The sequence below is a fragment of the Canis lupus genome, chromosome 12 (genome assembly GCF_048164855.1).
Source record: "Canis lupus baileyi chromosome 12, mCanLup2.hap1, whole genome shotgun sequence".
NCBI classification, from domain to species: Eukaryota; Metazoa; Chordata; class Mammalia; order Carnivora; family Canidae; genus Canis; species Canis lupus.
Genome location: NC_132849.1, coordinates 58736958 through 58759495, shown reverse-complemented (window position 1 = coordinate 58759495; position 22538 = coordinate 58736958). Strand labels below are relative to the sequence as shown.

The 22538-nt window shown below is 45.6% G+C and overlaps 1 protein-coding gene across 8 annotated transcripts in view; it reads left to right on the top strand.

Moving 5' to 3' along the window:
* Window positions 1–22538, top strand: part of ASAP2 (ArfGAP with SH3 domain, ankyrin repeat and PH domain 2) — a 173300-nt gene that overhangs the window by 123877 nt on the left and 26885 nt on the right. For all 8 annotated transcript variants that reach the window (XM_072771135.1, XM_072771134.1, XM_072771130.1 and 5 more), the window contains exons 12-16: window positions 6130–6217; window positions 11026–11074; window positions 11156–11322; window positions 13634–13767; window positions 21708–21802. In XM_072771135.1, coding sequence (XP_072627236.1) covers window positions 6130–6217; window positions 11026–11074; window positions 11156–11322; window positions 13634–13767; window positions 21708–21802 — 533 coding nt within the window. The remainder of the gene's footprint in view (window positions 1–6129; window positions 6218–11025; window positions 11075–11155; window positions 11323–13633; window positions 13768–21707; window positions 21803–22538) is intronic.

The window sequence follows — 22538 nt, the reverse complement described above, 5'->3', positions numbered from 1 at the left end:
AGGATCCCTTTTGGGGTCCTTCTCGATGTGGTGCATCTGCCCCCAGTTTATGCTTCTCTAGCCAGGGAGAGCCTTGTGTCATTCATTGCCCAACAGGGTCAGGAAGACCTGATGAGCCAGATGGTCTTTATTTAGACCCTGGCAGCTTCCAGAAACAAACAGCACACCACTTCCCAGCTGTCGGGAAATTGAACATCCCACTCAGGAAGATCCCTACTTTTCCAGTAAAGGAGAAGCGCGTAAGTGATCAGTACTCTGGGAATTAAAATCCAAGAGAAGAGAGATTTCAGTCACTTTATTATAGAAATCTAACACACTATGCCCAACCTCAGTCAAGTCCTTTTCCTGTCATCCTGTGTATGAGTCCTTGTAAGAAACTGAGGCCCCTATGTGGAGCCTCTTAAAAAACCAATCAGAATAGAATGACTTACTAATCTTTCAGAGACCAAGAATTTTAACCATGGTTACAAACAGCTGTTCATACCATGGGCTCTTTCCCACAGTGGCTTAGGCATATTGTCACCTTACCTGGTACAGCAGAATCTGGTAAATACCACACAGGCAGGTAGACATTTCTGAAAATGTCTAAAGCCTTAATTGTTGCTTTATTGGTGCTAATGAGAACACTGGTGATGGTCAGCATTCTTGTTCCCCAAGCAGGAGGCCTGTACCGAGTGCATACGAGCAAGCCTCACTCCCATGAGTGGATGGGAGTGGAGGGACCTGGAGTCTGTCATCCTTCCCCTCCCTCCCCCCATTCCTCCCAGTTCCCCTGGTGACGGACACAGCTGGGCGGGAGCACAGATGTCTCTCGACAGGTCATGGCTCAATGTGGGTTCCAGAGAAATAGCTCTTCTCAGTACTCAGGCATCAAGAAACAGTGGACAACCCCACTTGAAGGCTGGACCCATAATGTGGATTGAGTCCCACAGGGGGCCCCTTCATTTTCCCCAACTCTGCTTTGGGAAGAGAGAGAGAGACAGGGCCCTAGCACGCATCAGTTGTCTGCAGGGATCTCTTTGGACCTTTGCCCCACGGGATTGAATGTGTCTTTTGCCTGGGCAAATAGAGATCATTTCTCTTTTCCAAAATCCAGCCTTCACTGGCCTCCTTTGTGGTCATGACATCACTCCTGGGGCCATGCATTTTGGATCCTGGTGTGATCTTTCCATATAAACATCCCTGAGTCTCAGGGAGGAATGATATAGACTCTGGGAGGCAGATTTATTTAGTCACTATGCCTCTTTAAAATTAAGACCACAGGGATGCCCAGGTGGCTCAATGGTTGAGCGTCTACCTTTGGCTCAGGGCCTGATCCCGGGGTCCTGGGATCAAGTTCTGCATTGGGCTCCCTGCACGGAGCCTGCTTCTCCCTCTGCCTGTGTCTCTGCCTCTCTGTGTGTCTCTCATGAATAAATAAATACAATCTTTAAAAAAAAAAAAAATTAAGACCACAGACTGGATGATGACCAGGTTCCCTCCCTGCTCTAAACACCTGTGATTCTGTGCTCTGCTTTCAAATGGTTTTCTACTCAGTTGTTTGTTTTAATTCAGGTGTACTGCCTCAATGCAGAAAATTTCACAGAGTAAACTGAGTTTCATTTGGGGACTGTTGACAGCTCTTAAGTTATTTGGTATATTTTCCTCATGAAAGTATGTTGCTAGTCCCAGGGCCTCGGCTTAAGCCAGTGAGTGGTTCTCCCTCTGAGACAGAAATGAAAACCGGCTCACAGTGTAAACTTGGGCTCACATCATTTCTGTTGCTTGAGCTTCTCCCTAGAAGACGCAGAAGCTGTTTCCTTTCAGTGTTGGTGGGTCACTCCAGTTTTTGGCGAATAGTACCGTTATAACTAGCTTTAATGCTGACAGCTCACCTTGTCACACAACTTGCATATTTAATAAGTGCTTTGTGTTTGGGGGATCCCTCTCTAGGGAATCTCTGCACACTCTATGATTCACCCTGCCCTTTGCAACCTGGGCTGGGAGCTGCTGGAGCAGCCATTGCCTCCAGCGCAGAGGAGTTGCAGGTGAGAGCTCTGACCCTCTGCCTTGCCAGGGAAATAAGAGGGTTACTGTAGCAAGAGCGATGTATACATACAACACAGAGCAGTCCTTTCCTCCTTCCTTTGTGTGTATTCTGAATGCTCTTGGAAGGCAGAGCCCTCCACCCCCCAACCCCCCAACACACACACGTGCCACTGCACCTACATGGTGTTCACATGTGGTCATGGGAATTAACCTCTGCCCAAAAAGGGATTTGTGCCTTTTTAAACATTTTGTTTGGATTTGGCTCCTTGTGTAGCTTACATTTGTAGCCAGCATCTCCTTGAGAAGTTAATTTATCATCAGGGGAATGGAGGACAATTGTTCAAAGACCAGACTGAGTAAATGGGGATCTAAGAGCAGTGTCTGGCACTTGGTGGAGAATCACATCTTTACATTGTAGAAGCACAGGCTGTCTTTGCTCCATTTGGAAAACTAGCTTCTTCCCAGGAGGCTGGCAGCCCTTGGGAAAGGAGACTGTTGTGTTCTGTATTCTAGCATAGGGGACGGTGATAACATCCGGAAGAATTCAGTGAAACCCGTAGTTGGTATTCCCCATTAGCCAAGGTCAATTGTGTTTTCTGGCACTAGGCAGAAGTGATCCTTGGAACAAAGTAACTAATTGAGTATCATCTTTGTCAAGTGCATCACTGCCACACTGCCAAAGGCTGGGGACTTTTTAAGTTGGAAGAACTGTCCACTGGTTCTTATGTAGTTTCAGTTTTTTTTTTTTTTAAATGATCATCAATCATGAAGAGTACAGACTTCCTATTAAAAGCCTGACAAATTGGGAAAAAATAGAAGGGCATTATTAAAATGAGAGGAGCTCTAATAATCAGTGCCTTCAGTCAAACACAAAATCTATAATAGATCTCTAACCCTGCCTCTTCCTTTCTCTTAAGCCAGAGCTTTTCAGATTACGCTCTCAACGAGCACTGGTATCTGATAAATTCAGTAGAGCTGTTCTATAGCTGAATTCAGTGATGACACCATTTCCCCCAAATTGCAGCAGGGGAGGGAATTTAAAGGAGAAAATGCTCTCTATTTAGAAATTTTCTCCAGGGCAACCTGAGTTGCTCAGTGGTTAGTGCCACCTTCAGCCCAGGTTGTGATCCTGGAGACCTGGGATCGAGTCCCACATTGGGCTCCCTGCGTGGAGCCTGCTTCTCCCTCTGCCTGTGTCTCTGCCTCTCTCTCTCTCTCTCTCTCTCTCTCTCACTCACTGTGTCTCTTATGAATAAATAAATAAAATATTTTTAAAAATTTTTTTCTCCCATAGACTTCTTTCTTTCTTTCTTTCTTTCTTTCTTTCTTTCTTTCTTTCTTTCTTTCTTTCTTTCTTTCTTTCTTTCTTTCTTTCTTTCTTTCTTTCTTTCTTTCTTTTTTTTCATAGACTTTTTTCTTAAGGCTTTGGTATCAACTACTCCTTAATCTGGATGGACAGATAGCAAACAGCTATGAATGTAAAACCTACAAGCTGACCATCTTAAGCAGTATCAGCTGTTCTGAGTTTTGTGGACCTACTCTTATAGCTATTACTTTTAATGTGTAGCCACATTTGTGCCTTTATAATTATTCCTACTTCCCACTATAGGCACTGAATATTTTCCCATGTTCTATGGTGTTTGTACACTGTGAAGGACACTGTCTTTGATGGTAGCTGTCTCGGTAAGAATGAGCAACTTTCCCCATGGCACAGGGAAAATGAAAGAATACAAGTTATAGGGGATGGAGAAGGGGTGGTATTAGTTCATTGACCTTCTTCATTGCACTGAAAGATACCCACAGATATGTCCAGGTTCATGACTGCCTTCTGCAGAAAGCCAGGAGCAGCAGTTAAGAGCTTGTGCTCTGAGGCCAGGCTGCTTGGCTCAAATGTTGCTTCACTGCTTCCAAGCTTTATAAGGTCCATCTTGTTATTTAGTCTATCTGGGCCAGTACCTTTATAACACTGGAGCAGTTCATATCTCAAAGGTCAGAAGGATTAAGTGAATTATTTTTTTTTAATGCTTAGAACAGTACCTGCCTCCTATAGGCTGATCATCATAATCATTATTATTACAAATAGATGAGTAAATGTAACTACTCTTATTATTCAGAATTACCTTCTTGTGCATGAAAGTATTTCTGTACACACCAACCCCTCTTACTGCTTCTGTGCCTAAGACTCAATGGACACCAGCAGTTTGGAAGTAGGCCAGGAAAGTCCCCTAGATGCATATGCACAGGAGTTAATGAGATAGACACCTGCTTTATGTGGTAAATTCCGTGATTGCATTTTGGTGTGGTCTCCCCCTTGGCACTATAGAAATACATCATTCGGTGTATTGGTTCCTGGATGAGCCAGGTACTTCTATTGGTAAAGATCCAAAATTGGATTGATGGTACTTTCACTCAGAATTGTCAAGGTTTACAAGATTGAACAGAGTTTGAAGTTATTTAATACTGATTTCTGATGATCCAAGGATTCTGTTAGGCATCTATGACTGTGGAGAATATCCAGTGACTTTCATATAAGAGATGAGCCCAATGTGGCCACAAACCAGTTGAGTCTGGTCCACCCTATTGATCCAAACTTCTGCTTATCCTACCTTTATCAAACCCAAACTGTTCACACTGCAAGGATCCATCCTGTTTTAACAGAGACTATGCTCCCTTACCCTGACTTTCTGAGTTTAGTGAAAAGAGATCTACAAATGAATGAAGGTCTCACAGGTCTATGGGTGGACATGTGTGTGTTTCTCAATGAATCCCAAATCCAAGCTTTTACAACCTAAAAACATGGCTGGTAGCCAAGGTAGGGTGAGTAAGAGGTTGAAGTGTATGACATTTTATTTGATCTTTCCCTCAGCAGCTTGGGAAGTGAGTAAAATAAGCCCTTTCTTATTTGGAGATTTCCCCAAGATTTCTGAGAGACATTTTGCCATTAATAGGTTTTTTTTTTTTTGGGGGGGGGGGGTTCCTTCTAAATTGTCTTAACATTTGATCTTTGCTCTTTTTTCAACTAATTGTGGTGGTTTTTGAAACGGTAATAAAATACCCATTTTGGGCAGCCTGAGTGGCTCAGTGGTTTAGTGCTACCTTCAGCCCAGGGTGTGATCCTGGAAACTTGGGATCGAATCCCACATCGGGTTCTCAGCATGGAGCTGCTTTTCCCTCTACCTGCGTCTCTGCCTCTCTCTCTGTGTGTGCCTCTCATGAATAAATAAATAAAATCTTTAAAAAAATAAATAAATAAAATACCCATTTTGACACCTCTCTGACAAAAATGTATTGTGATCTTTTGTTGCCACTGTGCTCAGGGGACTCAGGGTACTTCGTAAAAAAGATGAGTTTTGTTAAAACTTGCACTTAGAATTATCAATTATCTGTTGTGACTTCAAAAAGTAGGGAAAATTCTTTCTCTTGTCATTGTTATGCTGTGAGATTCTCTTGTCATTATTGTGCTGTGAGATTCTCTCCTTGGAAATGAGTGTTTACACTGAGGAAAACACTTCTAAGATCACCATAAATTGAGCTGGGTGCCCAAGTCACCCAGCCAACCATCTGTGTCATCAGTAGGAATTGGGACAGAATGTCTCAGAGCGTTAGCCATGGAGCATTTGATCTCAGGGAGCCCACTGCCATCGACCTCAGAGCTAGCATCACATGTCCCCCTGGCCAGGTGGGTGTGTGGGCCACCAAGCGTCCCTCTCAGGGAGTGGCAGCTGCCCTCCCCATGGGAGCTGAGATTTAAGGACATGCTGTGTTGTGCCTTCCTACATAAAATCTGCCTTCTGCGAGCTGTCTTTGCAAACTAGCAGAAACCCTGTTCTTGCTGTATTTTTAAAAGATTTTATTTATTTGAGAGAGAGAGAGCAGGAGCAGGGATAGGGGCAAAGGGACAAGCAGACTCCCTGTTGAGCAGAGAGCCCAACACAGAGTTCGATCCCAGGACCCTGAGATCATGACCTGAGCTGAAGGCAGACACTTGACCAATTGAGCCTCCCAGGTACCCGATGTTCTTGCTGTATTTTAAAGAGAAATGATACCATATGATTTTCCCCTCCTTCCCACACATCTCCCTGTTTCTCTGTTTTTAAACAGGCTAACCGGCCTCCTGCGAAGCTCAACCTATTAACCTGCCAAGTGAAGACCAACCCCGAGGAGAAAAAGTGTTTTGACCTTATTTCACGTAAGTTTATTTCTCAGTACTCTGCCACAGAGAAATGATTTTAAATTCTCAGCTAGGGCATCAGTCCCATTTCACAGAATTGATTGCCAGGGAGAAATGCCTTCATTTGATGTGACATACATGCTCTCTCTTTCCACTCATAACGGCTTGCTTGCCAGTGTCTCTGCAGCTTCAGACCTGACGCTAAAGGCGGCCCTGCTCTCCTCACAGGCCCCTGTAAACGAGATTATAGTAGATCAGCCCTCAAGCCTAAAATCCCCTCACTTAACTAAAAAAAAGGACGATTCTGTTGTTAGAGTTTCCATGGTTTGGGTGATGTTAGAAATGTTGCACAACTAACATGGTGAGGTCTTCAGAAGGGCCCTGGAAACTTTGGTTTTTGAAATTGTTTTGTCTTCCCCACCACAGAGTTTGTCTTTCTGCATCTGTATGCTTTTCCTTTTTGTGGCATACACAAAAGAATCACCGCAGAACCATACGAAGAAGGGAAAAGACTAGTGGGTCTTAATGGAAACGAGATTGGCCTTTTGTGCATGGTACTTTCGGGTGGCAGGGTTACAGTTTGGGGAAAAGAAGGAGCCAGATCCCCTTTTAGAGTGTGTGTGGGCGGGGGGGGAGGTCATAAGGGATTTGGGCACAGGATTTGAGTTTGTAGAGGAAAAGCCTAGACCATGCATTTTAGGAAGGTGAGCACTGTCTTGTGTATCTTAGTATCCAGAGCATGAGGTGTCTGCTTTTTTAAGATGTCTGTTGGGTCATATTATTGGAACTTATTTCCTCTGTGATGTATTGCTCACAGCAAGCTTAGGAGGTGATTATTGCCACCTCCACTTCTCTGGATGAGGAGACAGAGGCCCACAGTTCACCCCCGTACCCTATTGTCCCCATTGTAATGCGCCCCGTACTGAGGTGGGGGAAGAGCCTTGAGCAGTGTGATATAAAGGCTTTGGGCATTGTTCTGTCCTTCGAATTCTAGACTTAATTGTAAAATAAAAATCGGCTTTGTCCTGCTTCAAACCCCGTGTCCCTACTTGGCTCAGGAGGGCCACAAATTTGTTTACCCCTCTTCTGCTTTCAGATCCGTCATTCACACAGGATAGTGTAAACATGCAGAACTGACCATATTTAAAATGGGATCTAGGGTCACCTGGGGAGCTGGTTGGTTTAGCATCCAACTCTTGATTTTTGGCTCAGGTCATAATCTCGGGGTCATGAGATGGAGCCCCTGAGGGCTCTGCACTCAGTGGGGAGTCTGCTTGAGATTCTTTCTCTTTCTCTCCCTCTGCCTGTACCCCCCTGAGCTCGCTCGCTCTGGTTCTCTCTTTCTCTGACTCTCTAAAATAAATAAATAAATGTTTAAAATAAATAAAATAAAATAAAATGTGATCGCTTCTGGGGTTACCTGCCTCCAGAGGTTTTATGTGAACAGAGAACTTGATGTCCTAATCTGGTATCAAGAGGCTGGGGACCACTTGGAGGCTTTAGGCCATTCCCTTTTTCTGAAGTGATAACTCGTGATAAGCAGGGTGTCACCCTTCAAGACCTGATGGGCCCTTAGTAGTTAACAAAGCTTGCCCGTGTGGTGCACACACTGAAAGGCAGATGTGAGCATTTCTCATCACTTGCCCCAGTCCCTCCAGCATCCCTGCGCCCCCCCCCCCCCGTGAGAGCAGGACAGAAGCATTTATTACACAATTGTAAACAACTCCAAAGCACTCCCCATTTTTAACCACAGGTCAGGCACTAAGGAGGGTCAGTGGATGGATGGTAAGTGTGCCTCACTACCTACCAAGCATGAATTATTGCATTCCTTGGACATGTGGGAAGGTGAGCCTGTGCAAATCTGGTTTTGTATGAACGCTCTGGCAAGCCAGCATTTGCCAAGATTCCATCAGTATCTTTGCTCTACTACCTAATGCATAATAAATACTTCAGGCAAGGGCTTCCCACCCCTGATCCCCAAATGGGCTTACTGAATTTGGTTTGAGGAGCTTTTGTAAATTGGCCAGAAACCATTGTCATTCTTTGTAAAAAGCTCTTGTTTCTTCTTCCCCGCACTGTCCTTTAGTGGGCAGAGTGAATCCCAATCCTACCAATTTTTCATCCTAGTTTTCAAAAGGTGCTACTCTCCTGGGAGGAGTTGTGAAGATAATGCTTTGTCACCGTGCTGTGTGGGTTTGGTCGTCACAGAGAAGCCAGAAAACTGGCCAGGAATCATCTAGGGAAAGGCTGCCCAGTGATGAAGCCCTGATTTGTTGAGCTCCTCGAGAAGATTGATGCTTGGGTCCGGGTCTTGTGGGGCCTGACACAGGAAACGAGGCTGTTACCCTCTCCGTTCCTCCCCTACCTGCTGGCTGGGCTGGTGGGAAACGTATTACAAAGATGCATTTGAGCTCTTTAAACATTTGGGTGCTTGGAGGAATAAAAGTCAAGCTGCATGGTGTGCAGTGAGGAAGATCCTTCAGCTGTGGGTCTGTCAGGCCCCCAGAGTCACCCTCACCCTGTGAAGCCGCCCCAGAGTGACCCAAAGAGCCTGGAAGAGCAAGAGACGGACAGCAGGCTTCATTTGGTTCCCTGCAGGGCCCTACTTTACCATTCTTTCTGCCACCAGAGATTCCTCGCTCTGTACAAGCTGCACGTGGGCCTGGGCTTCTCAAGGAGAGCGTTGTTCGTGGCACAGCCGGCTCTTCAGGAGCTTGTCCAGCTCTGCTGCCCTCACATCGACCCTACCCTTTGCAAATTCAAGGCCTGCCCCATTGTTCTCAATCACACAGGCACTCTTGGCAGGATGGAAGGTACAGGAGAATTTGGAGATGGCCTGGGTCAGTGCCCTGAATAGGACAGACCCACAGAGAGCCAGTCTCTTTCTAAGTCCACACACTGGGTTTTGTGGCCAGTTGGAGCCCAAGCCTAAGGCAGAGAGACAGCCCTTCCCGGGCCCCAGCTACCATCTTCTCTTGCTTTTTCTTCTCTCTCATAGTTGAAGCTGCTAGAAACTATTCTCGAGTTTGAAAGCATCTCAGGAGCGTCTGTAGGAGATAAATTCTTATTTGGAAGTTTTCACAGAGCACTTCACCTGCTCCTCACATTTCAGAATGTAGCATTGGCCAAAGGAAATGGGCTGCCCCTCCGCCACCTTGACTCTCCTCCTTGAGCCATGGCTGGTCTGGCCAGGAGACAGGTCAGTGAGAGTCCCAGCCTCCAGCATACCCACCAACAGCACAGCTTCCTGAGAACTCAGAGACCCACCCAGTGTGGGGTGTGGCTCTGCCCCTGTGGGTCCTGCCTCCGGGTGAGGCCTTTAAAGTCAGGGCAGAAGGTGGGAGCTGGGAAAGGGCAGTGTTCCCCTTTTTCCAGCACTGGTAGTTCAGCATGGCTCAGCCTCTAACATCTGAATCGTGTAATTCGGTTCATTTTTCTGAACTTGAAACTGTTCTTAAGTCCCATTCCTCTCTGCGGTAACAGGGTGGGGTGTAGCAAGGGTGTAGTTATAATCCCCCAAGTGTCAGGATGGGAAGCAGCATGTGGGACCATGAGTCGGAAACCTTACTCCTCTGCTGCTGGCTGCGTTTGACCTTTGTCACTTACCCACCCTCCCTGGACCTAGGTGTCCCTCCAGCCAGCTCACCAGGAACCGCTCTCAGGACCAGCGTGCTTCCGGGGGCATAAAGACCACTGCTGGAAGATGATGTGTGAGCTTATTCAGAGAGGCACGGAGGGTTTTGTGTGTCCCCAAGGACAGTCACTGCTCTGCTGTCTGGAGAAGTTGGGTCTCCTCCCTTTATTCCGTTTGGTTTTAAATTTAATTTCCTTTTTGGCTTTAGTTTACACTGAGTATAGACAGAATTTCTGAATATCTGCTCCCCACCATGACTTGTCTAGTAGTACATGGTACCAACTATGTGTACTGCTTTCAGAACCTGGAAATTAACATTGATGATGATGTTCACTAAGATTCTTACTCAGATTATATCAGCGTTTCCCCTGGCTCTCTGGGACTCCCTGCAGGATCCTGTGGTTGGTTTTTACTTTATCTTTGTATGCTACAGGCTGTAGCAATACCAGAGCCTCACCTCGTCTTCCATGACCTTGATACTTGTTTTGAAAAAGATTAATCAGTTTCTTGGTTCAGTGCCCCTCAACTTGGGTTTCCCTGATGTTTCCCCACAATTGGACCAAACTTCTGCGTTTTTAGTGAGAATAGCACATCCCATGCCCCTCGTCTTGGCTCTGCACACAGGGGTCAGCAGTCAGGCACAAGCTTTGTAGTCGTTGCCGTGTTTGCACACAGGTTGTGTGTGAGCATACAGCTTGTGTCCCATCATCACCTGGCTGTTCTGCTTTGTTCTGTAAATACAGCACCTCCACAGCCTGTTAGAATGTCTCATCTTTTTCTAAAAAGGCCAGAAAACTTCTAAGATACTCATTTGGAAAAGGCTTTTTTTATTCAAAGGGCTGTAGCAATTACTTTTGGGGGCCCAACTTTGTAGCCAGTTAAAAAAACAAAGCTTTTGAAAAGATGATGGTTTCCATCACAGGATAGCTTCAGTTTGGGGAAGCCTCATGTCTTTTATAAACTGGGATGGGAGATGGCAGATTTGTGAATTTGGATATCAAAGCCAGTCTCTGAGCAAGGGCAAGCAAGGTGCGGGAAGGACATGAGAGAGGGCCCAGTGATCCACAGATCATTCATTTCCAGCAGAGAGTTGAGATTATTCCTTGAGGTTAATTATAAACCACTTTCTGCGGGAATTGTGTGCAGATTACTGCACGGCCTCACAAGTGACAAAACTCCTCTTGCCGTGCAGATGACAGGACGTACCATTTCCAGGCAGAGGATGAGCAGGAATGTCAAATGTAAGTTACTTGGGAGGTGGGCCTGGGGGCCAGGACCCTGCAGCCCTTGGGGATTTAACACAATATCTCTGATTTTTCTAGTTGGATGTCTGTGCTGCAGAACAGCAAAGAAGAAGCTTTAAACAATGCATTTAAGGGGGATGACAATACCGGGGAAAATAACATAGTCCAAGAACTGACAAAGGAGATCATCTCCGAAGTGCAGAAGATGACGGGCAATGACGTGTGTTGCGACTGTGGGGCGCCAGGTGACACCCCCTCCCTCCCCGCCCCCGCTGCTCTTGGACAGTCACATCTCATTCCGATTCGGAGTCCAGTCACCAATTTTCCCTTGTGCTGCAGACCAGGGCTGCCCTGAGGTCGCAGCTGCATACTGGGCTGTGTGCAGACTGCGTGGGAGGAGGGTGGGAAGACACCTGCCTCCGGGCCTCGAACAGGCCCATGGAGCTGAAAAGATTTAAAGCTTTTTGAGAAATGAAAACGGAAGCACAGAAGGCGGCTGAAACCAAGGTCATGTGTTCATTGTATCAGCTGTAGGGGTGGCTTTTCTCGGGATTTACCCCATCCTCCCTTTGTGCTACTTTGTAGACTCTAAGCCACTGTCTAGCCTGTGATGCTGGGAGAGCCATTGTCTTTGTTAAGTGTGGGTTTTCCTGTATGGAAAACGAAGGAACTGGCCCAGAGGGTTTTCGGGTCCCTCCCAGGTGCCACGTTCTGTGAAATGAGAGGTTTATTTCTGCCTTTTCATGAAGCCTCTCAGGGTCTTCATTTTTTAATCGACATAGAGTAACATTGTAGATTTTAATCGCTGGTATTTTAAAAGCTTAAAGAGTGGCTTTCTTCTGATTAAGATGAAATGGTGCTGGGAGGTTGGGAGCTTTGGAAAAGCTGCTTCTGGACATTTACAAAATGAGAAAGATGGTAGAATGGTCAGTTACCATTTTCATTCTTCTAATTTTCTGACCATTCTTACAAGAAACAAACACAACAAAAACAGCGTGGGCAGTTGAGAATTGCTGGGTGTTTCGTGTTGCCCCAAAGGCTGTATATCTGGGGGTAATTTGAGGAACTGCCTCAGAGTCTCAGACCCACTAAAAATGACCTGTTGGCAGGAGATGAGGGAGTGATAAGTAGTGAATCATGCTTTTTCTTAAGAAAAGAGAAGGATGGTGCAGCACTTTGACTTTTAAAATGCTTCCAGAAAGAAGTCAAAGCTATGGACATTTCTGTTTGCAAATGCTGAGACAAGATGGGTGACGTGACACTTGGTATAAAGTAGTCAAAACGCACTCATACCTGCCAAGAGCATGAATCAGCCAATACGATAGATGTGAAAATGCAGATGCCCAGAAGTATTTCGGAATGGATTACATTTTTTGTAACTTGAACATTTAAAAAAAGAACTTGACAATCATCTAGGGACCCAGGTTACACTGTTTGCCTGCAGTGAGTTTCTAAAGGCAGCAGGCAGTTCGAAAGAGAATGGTACCTAATAAGGGCTGTGATAATGTGCTCGAATAGATTTTATTTTGAATGCCTCCTTTTTAGTCAATCTAGCACCTATACATCAGGCACTTCTGGAGTGTCTGCTGTGTGGCCCACACATAGTAGGATGCCTCAGTGAGTAGGTAACTGCTCTGAGAAGCACGGTGACACAGTGCCAGATGACGTTGGGCCTCGGCCCAGGCAGGGCTGTGGTCTGGTTCTCCACCCTCTTGAGCAAGGCCCTTCTCCTTTCTGCACTGTGAAGACACCTGTCCTGTTCACCTGCTGGTGCCCTTGTCTGTGCTAAATGAAGTATTATATATCAGTATCTGTAATTTCTGAGGCTCTTGTGATACAGAACTATCACTGCTGCTCCCAAAGTGCTGAGCACAGAGTATGGCATCGGCACATAGTATGTGTTCTCCATCATTACCATTAGCATTTGGTGAACATAGAGACGTGGTTTTTTTTCCTTAAGATTTATTTATTGATTTATTCATGAAAGACACAGAAAGAGAGGTAGAGACATAGGCAGAGGGAGAAGCAGGCTCCTTGCAGGGAGCCTGACTTGGGACTTGATCCCGGGACTCTGGGATCATGCCCTGAGCCAAAGGCAGACACTCAACCACTGAGCCACCCAGGCATCCCCACATAGACAGCACTAGACTGGGGGGGTTTTCTTTCCCCTTTGCTGGTCTGACCAAGGTTGGCGACCTGCGTGGTCTGTGCTCAGGACAGCCCTCAAAAGCCTACGCTCACTAGAGGGCACTGTGGCCTGTTTATTCTTGGACACAGCACCTGTCACTTGGGAGTTCTTAATGAATGGAAGGGTGGGCAGGATAAATGAGTAAATAAATGGAGGAATGGAATGAGGGGGAGCAGACCCGTGCATGTGTGTGTATTGTGCGTAAACCGGTGCTATTGCGAATGAATGATGAATGAGAGCTCCAGCTGTGTTAAGGATTGAGAAAATGCTCATGCTCAAAACTCCACATGCAGTAACTCCAGGAAAAATGTTGTGACCCCGGCCCTCTACTTACTGCAAGCTCCAATTTTCCCTGTTCTCTTTGGCAGATCCTACATGGCTTTCCACCAATCTGGGCATCCTGACCTGCATTGAGTGTTCTGGAATCCACCGGGAGCTCGGGGTTCACTATTCCCGGATGCAGTCCCTCACATTAGATGTCTTAGGAACATCTGAGCTGCTGGTAACTCTCAAGTCCTTGATTTTGAAATGGAAATGAATAAGCTAAAAACCAAGTTTTTATTTTGGTATTCAAATCCATTTTGTCTTCTTGAAATTCCACTGGGCTGATGGTTGTTGATTTTTGCCAGATGGGTTTGGCCAATTAGAACCTCAGTGATTCCTCCTTCTTAGCTACTAGTAGTTGAGGGCACTTTTTGTTGTAAAACTTTATTCTTAAATGAATTAAGTGAAGTGATTAAAAGGAGGGCTAAAAGGAGGGCTTGAGACTATTGGGAGACTGTGGACTAGGATGGTGGCACTGTCGAGCTTACTTCATTCCTTTGCCACATGCGGAACGCAAAGCCCAGAGATAATCAAGGACTCATTCCCCCCAAGTCACCTGCAGATTCCTGCCAAGTCTGTGGTCACCTTTTGGCTCAAGCCTCTAGTGCACTTTTCCCTGCCCCCTTACTATTACCCTTTCGGGGGAGATACTGGTCTTTGCTTTCACTGCCTTTGTTTCTAAGGAAGGTTTTCATTCTTGGTTCAGTGAGAACACATAAGCTGTGCAGTGCGATGTCCATTAAGACTGAGAGGTTGAAGCATTTTCTGTGAAGTAGCATCCAGTGTATTGAGACCAGCCCCACTGAGGGAAAGGCACATCACACTAGGTGTTTCGGGGCCACCTAAAAGGAAGCTTTTGTGAACGGTTTTCAAAATTTGCAATTGCTGGTAGGAGCAGTGTTAGAAATTCTAGGTGTAGCTGGGCATTGGACAGTGAACATTAAGTGGTTACAGATTGCTGTTGATTGTAATGAAAAGTGCAATAGTCTTGACAGAAAATCAATTATTGTGGTCAGTATAACATCTCAAGGGGCCATAAATTTTCTTGATGACTGCCCTAGAACCAGCATGTCTGAGCTCACAGTGCATTTTGAACTATCTTGTCAAATCCTTCCAGTCTTTCCAAAGAATTCCTTTATGGTCTTGAAAGACAAAGTTGGGAGAAACTAGAGTGAATTCTGGTCTCCCGGTTAGTAATATTCTTGATTATTTAAAGTTTAAAACTAAGCTGGACTTGGCAAGACTCAAGCAGTGTATTCTTGGATCGTCAGTGTGGTTATCGTTAATGTCGTGGTACATTCCTCCTGTGTCTTAGAGCCATCTGTGTACAAGTGGAATCCTGGGAAGCTGATGATGGCATAAATTTGAGATTCCCACAGTATATTTTCAGAGAAACACAAATTCTCAGAAAGCACTGGTAAACTAAGGCAGTTACTGTACTGTCCTACTGGTTTTCTCAAAACAGTGGGCAATGTTAAGTGACTTCTGGTGAAATAATAATTGCTTATTTTGTATGAGGTACTTCCCAGAGCACTTGGTATATATTAGCTCATTTCCCCTTCACAACAACCCAATGACCTTGGTATTTATCCCCACTTTACAAAGGAGGAACTGAGGCTTAGAATTCATGTGCCCAAGGTTATATAGTTATAAAGTGCCAGATCTGGGACAGGACCCTTTCATCTGATTCCAGAGCTTGCACTTAACCTCTGAGGAGCCCGGGCCATAACTGGCCTTTGTAGTGGCTTGTGTGCCTGTGTAGTGAGCATGTGAGCATTCACTGCTGTCACTCCTCTTCCCCCATCTGCCATCCCCATCCCTGTACCCTTCCCCATAAAATGTTTAACAGCTTTTCTGCATGATGTCATGATCTCACTGTGGCCTTTTTGTCAAATCTTTGCCATCATCAGTAACCAGTGTGAGTTACCGACTGTGTGGTGAGAAAGAGGTGCTGGGTAAACACACCCTGTTATACAATGAGCTCACCTCACAAATGGTGATTGTCCATGACTTCAGAAACAGAATAGTAAAATGATTAGGAAGTGATGAGTTTTGACTATTTGTTTTTAATACAATTTGTGTAATTGTCAGTTCATATAATGTAATTTTACTAATGACTCTCGTGAGCTGGTAGGAGCTTGACCCCAGCACATCTGTTATACCTGCTTAAATAGGTCTCAAAACCTAAACATGGGCTAAATGAGACTCTTGCCTACTAAACAGGAAAAGGCCAAGGAAGGTAGAAGGGAAGATGTCTACATCTCAGTGAAATGATGAGATGGATTCTGATGCTAAGTTAGAATCTTGGTCTCTATCTCCCAGAGCCTCTGTCTACGCATGCTCACAGGAGTTTAACAGTTGGCCAGCTGTCAGCCCTGATGGAGCTGTCAGGCAGAGCCTGCTCATTTAATACCTGCAGGTATTTCCAGAACCTGACCTCTGCTGTAGTTCCAGGCTCTCCGTTGTCTGTCTCTTCCTCAGTGGTTACAGAAAAATAGAGGGGAAAAGGGCCCCAGATCTTGTGAGGTTCACTCCCATCCCCTGCCTCCCCCTCAACCCTGCCTGTGTGGTCATGTGGTTCATGCTCATGGACGGTGGGCATCTCCCCACCCCCACCCACTGGGTGCCAGGATGACGGCCTGACATCCTGTCCAGAACCCTCACTGCTCAGCTGTTCAGTCAAGCACTACGTGGACAGTGTGTGTCAGGGGTTAGGATTCATTTGTAAAACATGAGTTCAACCCTTTTTATTTTTTTTTTATTTTTATTTTTTCAACCCTTTTTAAAAAAGATTTATGTATTTTTTAAAGTTTATTTGAGCTTAAGCGGGGAAGGGGGCAGGGAGAGAGAGAGAATCTCAAGCAGACTCCATGCACAGCCTGGAGCCCAACATGGGTACGATCCCAGGCCCTGACATCACAACCCTGACATCACAACCTGAGCCAAAATCAAGAGTTGGATACTCAATGGACTGAACCACCCAAACACTCCTTTATTTATTTATTTACTTGAGAGAGAATGAGTGTGCACACACACGAGTGAGGGCAGGAACAGAGGGAGAGAGACGGCCAGACTGCACTGAGTGTAGAGCCAAAGGCAGGGCTCAGTCTCATGACCCCAAGATCATAGCCTGAGCCAAAATCAAGAATCAGACTTTTAACCAAGACTGAGCCACCCAGGCATCCCTATGAGTTCAAGCCTTTTTAAGGCATCCTAGTTCTTTTGTTCTGCTTAGACTGTTGGATGCTTGAATTAGAGGCTCTCCTGAAGCCTTGACACATAGATGTCTCTCTGTGTGTGTCTAGAATTATGTCTGGAACATAGTAAGAACTGTAAAGGATTAGCTCTCCTTATTCCCTACTCCAAGATGACCTTAAATCCTTTTGGAAGAATAATCCCCGTGTCCTAGTGTGTGTGTGTGTGAATCTGCAGGAAGATTCCAGTGTGCTCGTCTGCTGCACGAATGAACCTGTAGGATGCGCAGAGCAGTGACGTCAAGCTGTTTGGTTGAGTCGTTCCCGATGGTATGTGTTCTTGCACAGCAGATGTTGAGGAAACTTCTCCACACCCTGTTAAGAGGGTGAACTGGAAAGTAACCTTGAGTGTCTCTATGGGAGCAGCCTGGGCCAAATTACTTTATGGGCTCAGACATTCTCTGTCCTTGAGGAAAATCAGATCTCAGGATGGTATGCTGTGACAAGCAGGGATTTTCATTCTTGGCTGGCATGGTGCTTCTAAACAGACAGACGCTCGTCACATAGAATGTCACTCCTGTCCTCCCATATGGCCTCCTTCTTCGTGATAAAAAGCTTTTTGCTTAAGCTTGTAAATTATTTTCTGGTCTCAGGTTTGCACACAGTTCTCTTGGATGGTATGCCATGGTAGCAGTTTCACTATTTCCTTTCTTATTTTGGTTTCAAAGCATGTTTGATTTCTAATATTTTTATTAACTGAATGGGTTTCAGCGGCATCCATGAAGGTGGCCGGGTAGCAGTCATCTTTTCTTCCCTCCACCTGCTTTTAGAAATCATGTCTCATTCAGCAGAAAGAAACCAGGTACATGAAGAGAAGTCATGCCCTTTGAACTGGTACTCTAGCACGTACTGCTAGATATCTTTAGATTTTAAAGCAAACCTGCTTTCAGAAATCGTCCTGAACAAAGATTTTAGAAAGATAAGTTTCCTCCCTAACATAGATCATCATTTCAGCATTGATTTTAGTTCACATGTAAAACAGCACCAGTGGTACTAGGGTCCCTGTAGCCTATGATCAATTTGACACCACCATTTGGCATGAAATTAATAAAGGGAAATTTGGAATTATGAACTTGATGTTGAGTCAGTAATTTAAAAATCTTTTCCATCAAATTGAAGCGCAGGGTCACGCACCTTAAGTGCACATACTGCTGGCTCTGGCCTGTGTTACCTAGCTTTGTCCTGCCTCTCCTCTCGAGACATTGTTAATAAGCTAACAAGCTGTCCAGCATAGAGCAGGTTGGCTGATGGCCAGGTCTGAAGGAGAGCCCAGTGATGGAGGCCTGCAGAGACGAGAGCTTCCTTACAGCTGGAAGCGCTGTTTCACATGGGATTAAGTTAAAGCCACTCCTAGGAAGCTGAAGGCAGCAAGAGGTGTGGTACCAGCCACCGCTTAGTGAGCACCTGTTACACTCAGGCCTTGTCCTAGGTGCTCTGTATCTAACCTAAGCAAGAACACTGTTTTATAAAAAGGGGCTGGAGCGGTGAAGCCAGGAATTACACTCTGGACCATCATACCCCAGAGCCTGTGTTCTGTTCTATAAATTACATCTCAAACTTTTTTCTCAGCCACAAACTCTATCAGAAAGAGATTGAGGGGCAGCTAGCTGACTCCATTGGAAGAGTTTACCACTCTTGATCTCGGGGTCTTGAGTTTGAGCCCGGTGTTATAAAGATTACTTAAAAAAAAGTAAACACCAAAAAAAAGTTGAACACCAAAACATACGTATATATAAAACAATTTCTAACTACAGCAGTATTACTGAGAAGTATATTATATACTTTGTAAAATATGTCAAAATAGAATGTTTAAAGCCTTGGATGAAAATATAATTTTTTTTTAATGAAAATACAATCTCCGTGTTCCCCAGAGGTTTTTTTTTTTTTTTTTTTTTTTTGTGCTCCCTCTTTTGGAGGTAAAAATTTAGAGCTCACTGCATTCTTAGCTTGGCCTGCTGGGGTCCAGTGCCTTCCCTTCCCTGGGCCTTAACCCATTTGTACATTGTCATGCTCTCTAGCCTTCCACCCTTCTGGGATGTGAGTGGCCCAGTAAATAACATTCCATTTCCCTGCATGGATATGGAACCAGTTGAGAGATCAAAAATCTGCTTTGTTATTGAGAAAAGCCAGATTAGTTGACAAGGTTCCCAAGTTTGGTAAAGTCTCAGGCTCGGGCAGGAGGAGCCCATCGCCCCTAGGATGGCATCCTATAGGTACAGTGGGGCTGAGACCCTGTCTCAGAGAAGTTCTTTCTCTCATTTGCCCACTCCTCCCCTTGGGGGGGTGGTGCAGAAACAGAGAAGAATGTCACAATAGTAGATATGCCTCCACCTGGAAACATGAAGACGGGCAGGAGATTTCCCCATCCTCACCCCAGACTCTAAAACAATTTCTGAGTAAAACTCAAGCCCTCTCGGTGATTCTGTGGACCCTGCACAGGTAGGTGCTACAGATCTCCAGAAATGTGGGACTCCTGGTCCTTGTGCTCAGGTGCTTCCATACAGTGAGAGAGAGAGACACACAGGCTTCCATGTAAGGCAGGTGAGATAAAGTGGGCATCTTGGCCAAGCAGTTGCCCTGCTGGTGTACACCTGCCGTGTCCATACTTGTAGTGCCCAGTACAGGCTCCTTTCCCAGCCCTCATCACCATGCATCTCTTTTTATTCATGTCCCTCTCGTTAGACTGAGCTCTCTCTCTAAGCAGGGTCCTGTCTCATGCTCAGCGCCTAGCACTCCTGAGAACTCACTGTGCATTTGCACACTGACCCAGGGCTGGCATTGGCTTTGCTGAGTGATATAGCACTTAAAATGCCCCAGACGCTCCTAGATCTGATCTGGCCCCATGTCTGCTTCAGCACAGCCCTCAAAGTCCTCTGGGAATGGAGGACGTGTGTGTTGGGGCCTGCTTAACACCAGCCATCCTGCTTCCTTGGCTCCTGCCCACTTGGCCTGCATGGGACCCACGTTTTCTTAACATGACCCTGCAGCCTCCATCTGCAAATGCTTTGCTTTTGTTGATGATTCTAAAGAAGTTCTCTGCAGGCTGAAATATTCACTGGAACTTGGCAAAACTGTCAGGCGGCACATTTCTCTGCATTGGATAAGTGTGACGCACGGATGTGGTGGCTCCCTGGACCAGCTGTCCTCTGGTAAACCAGCCAAGTCCAAGCAGAAGGGAAGCAGCTTTCCGATTCCTGGGGAAGTCTCCTCCTCACGCCCCCCTCCCATCTGCGTACCACAGACTCAGAGGCATGTGGGCCCCTCACTCACAGAGGGGTGCTGTGGCTTGTTCTGTTACTTACCCTCTGAAAACGGCTGTGCTTGGCTAGGGGACGGTGTCCACATTATATTGAAAGATGGCATCATTAGAGCATGCCTGGCTCTAAACAGATCTGATACCAAGGTTCAGCTCTAGATCTGTCACCCGACATGGTTGACCATCAGCCTTATTCTTGGGGAAACCGCAGTGAGGCCCTGGGGTTTTGTCACCTGACAGTGGCCTGAGGCCATCAGGCCAGGATGGGGGCCCAAGTGGGGTTGGTTAGTGCTTGGTGCTTTGGGCCTTCTGAGATGCTCTGTTCATTTAACTAAGGACAACAAAATTAGGAAGCCTCATCATACAGTTAATAAGCTGACACGTGTCCCCTTCTGCATCCCTCACAATCCCATTTCACTGTTTGATGTTATTTGCCACCAGAAAGTTCGACCTCACCTTAACTCAGATCCCTTTGACTGTTTCTTCAGATAGCTCCCTCTGGGGAGAAAAGGGGCTGCACAAGCAGCATCCGTATCTCCCAGGACGTCCTCCCGGTGGCCCTGTGTCCACATCATTCATCGAGAGTAGAAACAGCAGAGGCCCCCTGCTCTCCACTCTGCCATTTTCAACATGAAGTTAAAATGTCTCTTCTCTCCAAAGCCCTGTGTGAGGTGCCCCCCTCCACCAGATTTATTTCATTAAACACTGAAGAAGCTAATCCCTGTCAGGTGCTGGACTGGGAGCTGGAATAAGATGATTAAACCCCTGCTTTCAAGGAGCTCCTGGTCACTAGTAGGAGTTTGTGATCCATTCAAGAGACTGCCGGTTGCCATATTGTCAGGGTAGCTAGACTAAGACAAACTGACGCCTGTCCTCCTGCCTGCTGCACCAAGTGTAGTGCCTAGTATTCAATCAGCGTTAACTAAGATGTGTTCATTTAATTTTTAACAAATAAGAAAGTGAATTGTTGAAGGGAGGACCTTACTTACATTTGGAACAAATACATTTTTAGTGTTTCATTGTATAGAATGCGTTCACCTAAATTGTCCAAATTTTTTATTATTATTATTATTATTATTATTATTATTATTATTATTACAACCCAACAAGTCAGGTATCATCCCCATTTTACCAATGAAAAATTGAAACCCAGGTAAACTGACTTGTGTGTGGTCACAAAATCAGGGAGTTAAACCATAATTTGAACCCAAGTCTTAGCTTCCTGGCCCAGTACCCTCTTGACTCTATCAGAGACACCTCCTCACTGGTGTAAATAGATTTTGTTTGAGCCATTTCAACTGGAGCATGAGTTTTTTGGGGGGTGGGTAAGAATGGACACTCTCCTTGGACCAAGTTACTACTTCTTCCTGTCCATCTGGGTGCTCTATCCAGGGGACATTTTATGAGAACATTTGTCTGTGATAGATGTGCTGCTTCTTACCTCAAGTTTATGGGTACCTTTGGGGTTTGTACATCTTTATTAAAGGCAAGCCACTTTATTGCTCTATTTCTTAGTGGCTATTAAATAAATCATCAGTGAATGAGTAGTGTGTAACAGTGGAATGGATTAATAATTGAGTACCCTGAAATAGACTTCTGTTTTTGCAGCTTGCCAAGAATATTGGGAATGCAGGCTTTAATGAGATTATGGAGTATTGCCTTCCAGCTGAGGACTCCGTCAAACCCAACCCGGGCAGCGACATGTAAGTATGGAACTGGCTGTTCCATTTTCTGAGCAAAGATTGGCCTTGTACCCAAGCCCCGAGACACAGGAGAAAAACAAGCTTGGGGTATCTCAGTAGTTGCTTCTTTAGGGAATAAATCAGCCTGGGTTTTTTTGGTAAGTCACCTTTTTGGATATCCAAATGAAAATTTGGTGTGGCTTGTTTTCTTAGAAAGAAACCACAGGAAGACAGTGTTGGCTGATGCTCTGTGTCTACGAAGGAGGAATGGCGAGTTGTCACCCTTGCTGGCGGTGTGTGGGTGCCCCCTCGCCTTCTGCCTCAGGGGAGTTCTTTCTGCCCATTTCCTCTGCATAACTGCTCAGCCACTGGGAGGGTCAGTTGTCATAGATACACGAGTATGTATCCTTTTCTTTCTCAGGGTACTTTCAAATGTGGAGTATGGTTTCTTCAACAAAAATTTTTTGTTTTTGTTTTACTGTTGACACAAAACCTGATGGAGGAGGTTTTGTGCCTCATCATGCATCCCACTGGCCCCATGAGCAGACCTCATAACAGGATATTTTCCTGCCAGTCTTCCTAAACAGAGCATAATCACCGAGATCACACTGGTCACTGAGAGTGAAAGATGGATGGGAGAATAGCAGGTCAGGGCAGTGGATGGCCTGTCTGCTCCAAACGGTTGGGGGTGGTTACTGCTATGTTTTGAGGCAGAGTGAAGCACATGGAAGGAAGGGGGGTGTCTGCAGTTCAGTAG